At 41.9% G+C, this 11,555-nt stretch overlaps 1 protein-coding gene across 1 annotated transcript in view; it reads right to left on the bottom strand.

Annotated features, from left to right (window-relative positions):
- Window positions 1-786: 786 nt before the first annotated feature.
- Window positions 787-11,555, bottom strand: part of tcerg1l (transcription elongation regulator 1 like) — a 37,401-nt gene continuing 26,632 nt past the window's right edge. Inside the window, exons 9-16 of the mRNA XM_078279933.1 lie at window positions 7,876-7,961; window positions 7,415-7,512; window positions 6,865-7,016; window positions 5,088-5,169; window positions 4,768-4,870; window positions 3,722-3,811; window positions 3,500-3,618; window positions 787-2,341 (exon numbers count right to left, since the gene is read on the bottom strand). Of these exons, the coding sequence (XP_078136059.1) occupies window positions 2,185-2,341; window positions 3,500-3,618; window positions 3,722-3,811; window positions 4,768-4,870; window positions 5,088-5,169; window positions 6,865-7,016; window positions 7,415-7,512; window positions 7,876-7,961 (887 nt within the window). The 3' untranslated portion in view covers window positions 787-2,184. The remainder of the gene's footprint in view (window positions 2,342-3,499; window positions 3,619-3,721; window positions 3,812-4,767; window positions 4,871-5,087; window positions 5,170-6,864; window positions 7,017-7,414; window positions 7,513-7,875; window positions 7,962-11,555) is intronic.

Raw genomic sequence — 11,555 nt, forward strand, 5'->3', positions numbered from 1 at the left:
TCTCCCAGTCTCAACTTAAAACTTAAGACTTAAAAAAGGATGTTTCTGTAATACAGCCTGAGGTGCTTACAGTTTGGACTCCTTCCTAAATCTCACCGCCACTCACCGTCTATAAGGTCCCAATAACAAGCATGGAGAAGATGGAGCGAACCATCACTTCATACATGAAAAAATGGTTTGGTCTTCCACAATGTCACAGCAAGATCTGCCTCTGCAGCAAACTGGGCTGAAATGGAAACCATTCACGCAGTGCCGCTGTCGTGTCTAGCTCCTGGAATTAAGGTTATGTTTTTGATTCTCGTCTTTTTGTCACTTCCTGTTTGGTTATGTTACTAAGGGTCTTACCTCTTTACTTCCGATCTTTCCTCGCCCTCGTGTCTAATTGTCTCCCCAGTCACAGTGTAGACATGCTCACCCTTTGTCCTCTGTCAGTCGCCAGATCATCTTGTCCTTCGTGCTAGTGTTCCAGCCTGTTTCTTAATGTTTCAAAGTGTTACTTTAGACCTTTTGCTATACCCCTGATTTTGAGCTGTGCCTTTTGATTTTGACACCTTTGCTTGTGAGTATTGTTTAAATAAACTTCTAAACCTTTTACTTTGGCTGTGAGTCATGCATTTGGAGTTGATTTCCTCAGTGTGTGCAAACATGCTGACGGATTAGCTTCGTCTACACCTGTCTGTCATTTGACCCTCAATGTAGGTCGTAGCGGTTCCTTGGAGAGCCATCATAAGAAAGGAAAATCCTGTAAACAACAAAAACAACACCACAGGTGTTTCTGAGGAACAGTTTAATCAAAACCCACTATGAACAACAGCCAATGAAATGTCAGAACACAAAGATCATTTCAACACTGACACATCCAATGAAAAGTAAGGACACCAAAAGACATCCAATCAAAACATCTGGACACAAACTCTGTCTAATCACAGTTTACCGTGGTGCTGACAGGTGAGGGGGCGGGGCTTACGTCACGTCAAAAATATGTTGTTTACAGCAACATCCTGATAACAAGCATACAAACACACAATAGACAGAAAGGAGGTGAATCTATTCAAATTAGTTGGTTTACAGGCGACATGTATGTATGTGTGTGTGTGTGTGTGTGTGTGTGTGTGTGTGTGTGTTTGTGTGTGTGTGCACACGGGGGGTGGCTGGCTGGGCCAATCAATTCAACTCTCCTCTAAGGATCAGCATAGCAGCAATTCATTTCGGGTTCCTTAGTAACAGTCTGCTTAATGAAACAAAAGATGAGTTATGATTTATTTGGTCAAAGCTACAAGAAGTCTGTGGACGTGAATACTGGAGGAGAAGTCAACTACGACTCCCAAGGTGCATTTCATCATCTTCTGTTGTTTTTGACTGGTTGTAGTTTCTCCATTATGAAGATTTCTCGCTCAGTTTTTATCTGCACCTGAATCTCTTTTGTGTTTTTATTATAAACAGATCATCAGAAGATGTCTGTACGTTTGGTTTCAGAAGTTTGTATTAATGTTTTATCGTCTTTAATTTACTTTACCATTCTGTAAATCAATTTGTATCTATTTTACTGGTTTAATAAATACATTTTAGTTTTTATTTCTTGTGTGCATTATCCTCCAATAGTTCAACAGTTTCTTCTGTTTGATTCTCAGCTGGTTGATTGGTTGGTTGATTAGATGATTGGATGATTGGTTGATTGGTTGGTTGATTAGATGATTGGATGATTGGTTGATTGGTTGGTTGATTGGATGATTGGTTGCTTTATTGATCGTTGGTTGATGGATAGATTGGTTGGTCCAGTCAGGCCAGAGGGATAAACAGTCACACAGATAACAGACATTTTCTTTTGTGCTTTAATTGTTTTTGTTTGATCAGTTCAGCTTGGCTCAGATGTCAAAGGTCTAGATGACATCAGTCCAAAACACAGGAACCAGTCTGACGCTGCTGGTCCTGGAACTTCTCTATAACCACAAACAGTCAGAACCAGTCAGATCCTCTGGTCCCACTCCCGTCTCCAGTTCCTCCAAAAGAACCAGGAGAGTTTGAAACCTGTAATCAACGATCTGCTCAGCGTGGGAACAGAAGGTCCCTCAAGGTCCTAGAAGATCCCTCAAGGTCCTGGAAGGTTCTGAATGAGTTCTAAAAGGTTTTAAAAGCTTCTAGATGGTTCTGTCGGGTTCTGAGACAGTTTTAAGAACAGCGGTCTCATCTCATCTTCCTCAGCCTGGCTCTGTTCTCCTTTTCTCGTTTCTTTAAGGATGTGATGTAATGGTGAAAGAGTACTTCCTGTTCCTTCTTCCCGTTAAGGGATTCGAACCGCTGGTCACCACGGTAATGAGCAGAGAACTCCTTAAAGGTCGACCTGCAGAGAAAAGAAACATAATGATTAACGTTTTCTCCTAGAGGTTGATGACGTGGAGACGCCAGAGAGTAGGGGCAGAACCAGTCACTGTAAACATTAGGGGGGAAGCCAGTCAGTATAAACATTAGGGGCGGAGCAAGTAAGTTTAAACATTAGGGGCGGAGCCAGTCAGTGTAAACATTAGGGGCGGAGCAAGTAAGTTAAAAAATTAGGGGCGGAGCCAGTCAGTGTAAACATTAGGGGTGGGGCCAGACGGTGTAAACATTAGGGGTGGAGCCAGACGGTGTAAACATTAGGGGCGGAGCCAGAAAGTGTAAACATTAGGGGCGGAGCCAGACAGTGGAAATATTAGGGACGGTCAGACTTTTTATTTATTTATTTAAGTTTATTGAAGTTGTTTTAAAACCATCGAATATGCAGGGCTTTGGAGGAAACCTTTGGTTACAGTTTTGTCATTGTTTGGTCATCAGAGTCCTGATATCGTAATGTAGACTCTTAATCATGTCTGAACTGAAGCTTCACTCTTGTAACAACAGATCTGGTTTCTCCCAGTCTGCAGAGAACAAAACATCTGAGCCTCAGAGATCTGACAGTGAGACAAAAGGTCAGATTTTACACCTGAAAAATGAAGAGTGAGGTGATGAATTGTCTCTCATGTCCAGACCTTGCTCCACAGCGCTGCAGAGGAAGGTCTTTCTAGTACACACAGCATTCCTGGATGGGAAAGAAAAACGTGCTCTGGTTTATTGGCATTTCTTTAAACCAATCACAATCATCGTGGGCGGGGCTAAGCTCCGGATGGAGCCACGGTGCCTCTGCTAAATAGTCTCAGGAAGGAACTTGTTTTGGTGGAACATGTGTACGTTCAAAAGTAGTTTTAGTCGTGCAACAGAAAACTCAGACTGGACAGATAGTCTAGCTAGCTGTCTGGATTTACCCTGCAGAGATCTGAGGAGCAGTTAACCATAGTCCTCCCAAATCCACCGGGGGTTAGAACGCCAACACAGAGACAGAGGAAGGGGACGGACATCCGGCCCAAATAAGGGACATCTTGCCAAAAATGTATCTCCGGCGGCACGGGAACAATCCCGGAAATGAAACATAGACTAAGTGGTAAATAATAAATGAGTGAAGTGGTGAATAATGAACGAGTGTTACCTGCTGGTGATCTTGGCTTCTTCCAGCAGCTGTTTGAACTCTTCTCGGGCTTTCTGGAGTTTACTCTTTTTCTCTTTGTACTCGTCTTTCACCCTGCTCTTCACAAACTGATCAAACACCTGCACTCACAGGAAACACTGATGTCACAGTGACATCACACAGGAAACACTGATGTCACAGTGACATCACAGATGCAAATAAATGTGATCTGTTGACACCAACCTGTTTCCTCTGATCGGAGGTCAGCAGCAGGTATCGAGGGTCGAACACCATCTTATGGAGCTCCTTCTCCCAGGTGGAGAACGCCGACACCTCCGGACAAACACATCAATATATTTACTCACTTTTATAACTTCCAATCTTTTATACTTCATTGTACTATGAACTGGAGATGTTCCAATACCATTTTTGCTTTCCCAATGCTGATTCCGATACCTGAACTTATGTATCGGCCGATAGTACCGATCTGATACCAGCATGTTAAGGAATACATACATATTTTATAACGTTTTAACAGCTGTATACACCTATCCCTGTATGATAATATGATGTTTAAAAGCTGCATACTACTATCCCTGTATGGATGAGATATGATTTCTGTCTTTGTTGTTAAACTCTTTGTGAAACATGAACAAATACAAACAACAGACGCCACAGAACTTTCCATTATCATCCAGTTTAACAGCGAGTCATAACGGAAAAAAGAACATGAATATACTACTTTAAAGTGGATTTTCTTCGGGGCTAAATTATGTGGTATCAGATCGATGCATAAACTCCATTTCTCGCCAATACCCATACCAGCATTTTAGGCAATACCGGAGGCTTTACTGATACTAGTATCGGTATCAGAACATTTCCAATATAAATACATGTGTTGGCCAAATGTTTCAGTGTTGTAACCATCACTAGTTTCACTGGGCCTTTGGTTTCTGCCCGTCTCATTAATGCTACTGTTTAATGATCATCTATTATTTGATAATGTCTTCCATCTTTAATGCATCCCAACAACCAGTTTTAATACTTTGGTGCCTCAGCTGCGTGATCAAACAACTTATGTCAGCGTTTTCTGGGGGGAGGACAGTCTTTGTAAAAAACTGTATTACCCATCATCTTATCTAAAGTTCCATGCGTCTTAAAAGACAGCTGAAAAGGTTCAGTTTCTTCTTTTCATCTCTCCTTACTCAGAAGATTGCTGAAGTCCAGTAAGTATTTTGTAAAGTATTTTTAAATTGAAAGGATTACATGTGTGTGTTTTTGTGTATTACCCCTCTCTCGAGCATCATTTCCCTAAAATGATCGATACGAAGCTCCAGGGGGAGAAGCTTAACTTCTCCTGGACGGGGGACGAGAGACAAAGGCTCCTCTGTTCTAAAGACAGACAGACAGGCAGGCAGACAGGGAAAGAGAGAGACAGACAGACAGACCGAGAGACATAGAGACAGAGAGACAGACAGAGAGACAGACAGACAGACGCACAGGCAGATGGACAGACAGGAGAGGTTATTTTCTTGAGAATCCTTCACACTGAAACAAGACCTTTGACCTTGTCTCTGTTCTGCGCTCTGATTGGCTTGCTTAGACTCACCTGTTCCTTTTGGAGATGTGTTCATCATCTTCATCTTCGTCGTTACCATGGAGACCAGGTAATTGACAGCTGGAGCTGATGTCTGTCAGAAACAGAGTTCATCAGTTTGTTCATTTTTCTAATTACTGAATTTGTTTAATAATATTTTATGGACCGAATCACAACAATCACTTCATGTGAACAACTGGCCATTGATTTGAACTGTGGAGATATGTGAAATCATCAAACTAGTCATTTCAAGCTGAAACTTTAACATTTAAAGATTTATAGTTAAAAACGGAGGTCTGACCTATCTATGGTCTCGGCTATGTTATTTCCTGTCATGTGTGGCTTTGGTAAGTTTCTGAAAAACCAAATATAGCGTTAGGAACAGCAACATGTCCCCGCCGGTCAGTCGGACTGATAGTTTGATAGTTTGGGTGCTGTCCTTTTCTTTAGTCTGTGGCACAACTAGCTCTCCAAGCTAACATTAGTCAAAGTGTTGACATAGGCATCAAACATGCATTTTAGAGGAAGGAGATCAGAGCAGATCCAGCTGTTCCTCAGAGACTTTAAACTGTCTGTACGGGATGCAGAAGTTCTCTATCTGGAACTTGTTGGAAACAAAACATTGGGATTGGGTCAGCGGGGATTTCGCTGTAAAGCGACTTTCTTTATTTAAAGTTTTACTGAACAATAACTGTTTACTGTACATAAACAAACATACTATGTTACATTGTTTTACATCCTTCTGTGAAAACAACCCATTGTCTCTTCTTCGTTGGTTACAACTTTCACCGTCACCTGAAGCTCTACAACACGCTCCTGCCACATGTGGTCTGTAGACATCACTGAAACAATTACTGCCACAATCTCTACTGCCACGATCTCTACTGCTACGATGTTTACTGCTACGATGTTTACTGTTACGATGTTTACTGCCACGACCCCATTTCCACGATGTTCACTGCTACGATCTTTACTGCCACAATCTCTACTGCCACAATCTCTACTGCTACGATCTTTACTGCCACGATCTTTACTGACACAATCTCTACTGCCACGATTTGTACTGCTACGATCTTTACTGCCACGATATATATATATATATATATATATATATGCTTTTATATTATTATTTAACATTATTTATTGAATTACTGGAATTGTTCGGTCTTTGTAAATTATAGTGTGGTCTAGACCTACTCTATATGTAAAGTATCCTGAGATAACTCTTGTTATGATTTGATGCTATAAATAAAATTGAATTGAATTGAATATTCATGCTCTTATATTTGAGTAGCATATCTGTACATGCATTTGAATATGGCTGGTACGTTAGCAACGTGTATGTGCTTCAGTACCAATTAGTATGTACATTATTGTAAGCAGCTGAGTTCTCTGAGTTGATATTTTGCACATTGTCTATGTTTTGATGTTTTTGCCTGTGGTTTTATCATCCGGCATGTTTTTCTTTGATGTTTTGTCTATTTTTTGTCTTGTCCATGTAGCAACTTCCTGTCCAACACTAATTACTCCCGAAGGAGACAGATAAAGAAACCTCAATAGTAAGATACAACAGGGTCTATTATTCTGTATTATATCAGGAAGTTCTTATTATTCTGTGTTATATCAGGAAGTTCTTATTATTCTGTATTATATCAGAAGGTTATTATTATTCTGTATTATATCATTAAGTTATTATTATTCTGTATTATATCAGGAAGTTATTATTATTCTGTATACATCAGTCAAACTCTGTGATTGGGTCTATAAGTTAACAGTTTGATTGACAGACAGGCAGACGTTTTCTTCTTTCTCTTGTGGGGCGGGTCCATGATGATCCGGCTGATGTCTCGACCAATCAGCTCCCCCGGTCTCTCCCAGACAGACAGGTGCATTGTGGGATTGAAGAAAAAGACCCGGTCATCTCCAGTCCACACAACACACCTGAAAACACGCACACGCACACAGACACAGACACAGACACACACAGACACACACACACACACACACACACACACACACACAAAACGGGCATGGCATTTATTCTCTTAAAGAGCAGCGAGAGATTGTTGGATCCTCCTATTTCCTCTGAACACAGACAGACAGAGAGAGTTTATGTTTACGGCCAAACATGCTTACACACAAATACAACAACCAACCATCTGTTCATGTAGTCATGGCAACAGCCTTCCTGCTGAACATTAAAGTCGCAGGAGAAACTGAAACGTTCAGAGGGGAAACATCAATAACCATTGACAACAACACACTGTACAGTGTGTGTGTGTGTGTGTGTGTGTGTGTGTGTGTGTGTTTGTGTTTAAGTGTGTCGGAGCAGCAGTTACCATGGTGACCCCGGCACAGGTGTGGAGGCGACAGGACGTCTGTCTTTTCTTCCTCCTTCACTTCCCTCCTCCTCTCCTCCTCCGGCTACAGAAATACACTGCAATACACACACACACACACACACACACACACACACACACACACACACACACACACACACACACACACACACACACACAGTACCTATTATCCCTCATTAATCATCTCGCGACCCCTCAGATTTATCTGCTGACCCTCTGAGGGCCCCGAGCCTCAGTTTGGGACCCCCTGGACTGAACTAACTAACTGTTAACATATCCAACTGTTTATATATATATATATATATATATATATATATATATATATATATATATATATATTATATCAGGAAGTTATTTTATATATAAATATGTTAACTATGGTTAAAAGTAGCCCGGCCTCCAGCAGCTGGAACAGGAACATGATTGGAGATTTCTTTTACCTGATTGTTGTCTTCTATTGTTCTCTTCGTTCTCAGCAGAAATGCTCCTCTGTAAGAACCTTTATGTCCACTCATCCGTCGCTTCTCTGATGGACACACAAAATACAACTTTATTTAAACTGGTCCTATACTGGATATAAATTGGATATATACACCCTAAATGAAGAACTTAGAATATTAAACCAATCAATAAATCTGGAAGACAAAGCTGTTCCAACACAGACACCAGCCAAGTTTGATCTGCAACAGTTTTATAGAAAAGAGTTAAAGGGGGTTCGTTTGGTCTAGACTTTCAGACTTTCCACTTCAGTCCGGCTGAACCTTGGCAGTTTTATCCACAACAAATCCCAGGTGCGAACCCTCCCCTGTACCACAGTCCAGTAGACTCTTTTGAATGGTTTGGACTTCCGGACCAACTACAGGAAGTGCTGGCCGGCATCGTTGCGTTAAGAGAGAAGCGTAGCTCGGGGAATCTCGTCTACAAACTGATCAGTTAGAAGTATTGGTAGAGGTGGCTCCCTTATCTGATGACAACAGGACGTACTTATGTCATGTAGAGTTCTTTAGTGCTCTTGCATAACTACAGTGTGAAACCAAAACTAACCGGATCAAATGTTAAAGTGAAACCAAAACAAGAACTATAGTTTGGACTGTCAGGTGTGAAAAGGCCTTTTGGAGGACGATTGTGGAGATCCTCAATGATCTTGACGTTTTTGTCAAAAAATGCAAGATTGATAGGTTACGTCAAAAATAAAATACACAATACTTTTCTACAGAAACTTAAACTAAAGTTTTCTAATACTGATCACTAAACAGTTTCAGTCCCAAACAAAAGAACAGATGTCGCCTCATTACACCTGAGAGGTTACCATCTTCTACTTTTAGTTATTTCTCCAAATTTAAAGTCCAAAGTCTACATTTTTTAATCTCAAATTAAATAGAAAACTAAATTAACTAAAAATTGTCTTGTTTCATTAATGAATAAAATCAACTTATTATTACGCCAACAATCAGAGATCAAGACAAGTTCTGTCGACCTCAGTTTCCTGATCTGAAACTCAGTAACACAAACAGGAAGTGCTGTTTCTTCTCTCCATGAAACACTAAAAGACAAACAGAAAACATATATCATTCTTCCCCCGACAGCAGCCGTTAGCAGGCCTGTTAGCTCAGCTGATAACAACAGGAAGTTAAATGACAGTTTGCTGCAACGACTCAGATTAGACCACTGACTGCAGACGGTTTCTCTTCCAGCAGAGTTATAGAAACTGGAGGAACGCAGCTAATGTTAGACTCTCTGTCTGCTGCAGGGCCTCATAATGTTAGACTCTCTGTCTGCTGCAGGGCCTCATAATGTTAGACTCTCTGTCTGCTGCAGGGCCTCATAATGTTAGACTCTGTCTGCTGCAGGGCCTCATAATGTTAGACTCTCTGTCTGCTGCAGGGCCTCATAATGTTAGACTCTCTGTCTGCTGCAGGGCCTCATAATGTTAGACTCTGCTGCAGGGTCTCATAATGTTAGACTCTGTCTGCTGCAGGGCCTCATAATGTTAGACTCTCTGTCTGCTGCAGGGCCTCATAATGTTAGACTCTCTGTCTGCTGCAGGGCCTCATAATGTTAGACTCTCTGTCTGCTGCAGGGCCTCATAATGTTAGACTCTCTGTCTGCTGCAGGGCCTCATAATGTTAGACTCTCTGTCTGCTGCAGGGCCTCATAATGTTAGACTCTCTGCTGCAGGGTCTCATAATGTTAGACTCTCTGTCTGCTGCAGGGCCTCATAATGTTAGACTCTCTGTCTGCTGCAGGGCCTCATAATGTTAGACTCTCTGTCTGCTGCAGGGCCTCATAATGTTAGGCTCTCTGTCTGCTGCAGGGCCTCATAATGTTAGGCTCTCTGTCTGCTGCAGGGCCTCATAATGTTAGACTCTCTGTCTGCTGCAGGGTCTCATAATGTTAGACTCTGTCTGCTGCAGGGCCTCATAATGTTAGACTCTCTGCTGCAGGGCCTCATAATGTTAGACTCTCTGCTGCAGGGTCTCATAATGTTAGACTCTCTGTCTGCTGCAGGGCCTCATAATGTTAGACTCTCTGTCTGCTGCAGGGCCTCATAATGTTAGACTCTGTCTGCTGCAGGGCCTCATAATGTTAGACTCTGTCTGCTGCAGGGCCTCATAATGTTAGACTCTCTGTCTGCAGGGTCTCATAATGTTAGACTCTCTGCTGCAGGGTCTCATAATGTTAGACTCTCTGTCTGCTGCAGGGTCTCATAATGTTAGACTCTCTGCTGCAGGGTCTCATAATGTTAGACTCTCTGTCTGCTGCAGGGCCTCATAATGTTAGACTCTCTGTCTGCTGCAGGGTCTCATAATGTTAGACTCTCTGCTGCAGGGCCTCATAATGTTAGACTCTCTGTCTGCTGCAGGGTCTCATAATGTTAGACTCTCTGTCTGCTGCAGGGCCTCATAATGTTAGACTCTCTGCTGCAGGGTCTCATAATGTTAGACTCTCTGCTGCAGGGCTCATAATGTTGACTCTCTGCTGCAGGGCCTCATAATGTTAGACTCTCTGTCTGCTGCAGGGCCTCATAATGTTAGACTCTCTGCTGCAGGGCCTCATAATGTTAGACTCTCTGCTGCAGGGTCTCATAATGTTAGGCTCTCTGTCTGCTGCAGGGTCTCATAATGTTAGACTCTCTGTCTGCTGCAGGGTCTCATAATGTTAGACTCTCTGTCTGCTGCAGGGCCTCATAATGTTAGGCTCTCTGTCTGCTGCACGGTCTCATAATGTTAGACTCTCTGTCTGCTGCAGGGCCTCATCTGTCAGTTTGCTGTTGGTCAGTGGTTTGAATTCAAAGTTAAAGTGTAGGACAGATCTCAGAATAGTTTACATCAAGTCTAATCGCAGAGGCCCCTGAAAAGAACTGATGGCAGTGTGTCTGTTGTATGGGTTAGACATACTGCCACATCTCACAAAGGACGTTAGATTTCCATCTGATAACAGAAACAGCGTGTGTACCAGAGATGATGGGTTTCCAGGTTAAAGGAGCAACTTCCAAACAGTTTTGTTCCCTTCTTGTTCTTTGGAAAGGTCGACACGCTAAAACATGAATCAGAGTCACAGATTTCTTTCCTTTTCATACAGACTTTAAGGTGTCACAACAAATAATGAACGGTCGGGTCTATATAAGAGCAGGAAAGAAAGACAGCGATAAAATGTGAGAGGGAATAAGAGAGTTCCCACGGCTAACTTTGATACAAGGAGAAAGGATGAAACGTGACAGCAGACACATGGTCATGTGACCGTGATGTCAGAAACCATCTGTGGCAGAAACATGAAGTCACAGCCGACGGTGGAACTCAGACTAACATAACGCTGAGTCAACATGACGTTAAACACGGACTGACGACTCAGTGGCTGTGTCTCACTTCTGTTTGTCAGCAGACTGCAGATATCATAAAGCGGTAGAAACAATAGTTAAATATACATATATATATATATATATATATATATATATATATATATATCATACATATAATCATAAACATGTCTAAATCCAAATCTGAATCTTTCACCTCGGTGAACAGAGTCTGCAGGTGTTTCTGACGATCTGTAAAAAGGTTGATTCATGACATTTTAGGGCTGAAAGGGAAGAAAGAGACGTGTGTGAAGAAACACAGCT

The sequence above is a fragment of the Sander vitreus genome, chromosome 21 (assembly GCF_031162955.1).
Source record: "Sander vitreus isolate 19-12246 chromosome 21, sanVit1, whole genome shotgun sequence".
Taxonomy (NCBI): Eukaryota; Metazoa; Chordata; class Actinopteri; order Perciformes; family Percidae; genus Sander; species Sander vitreus.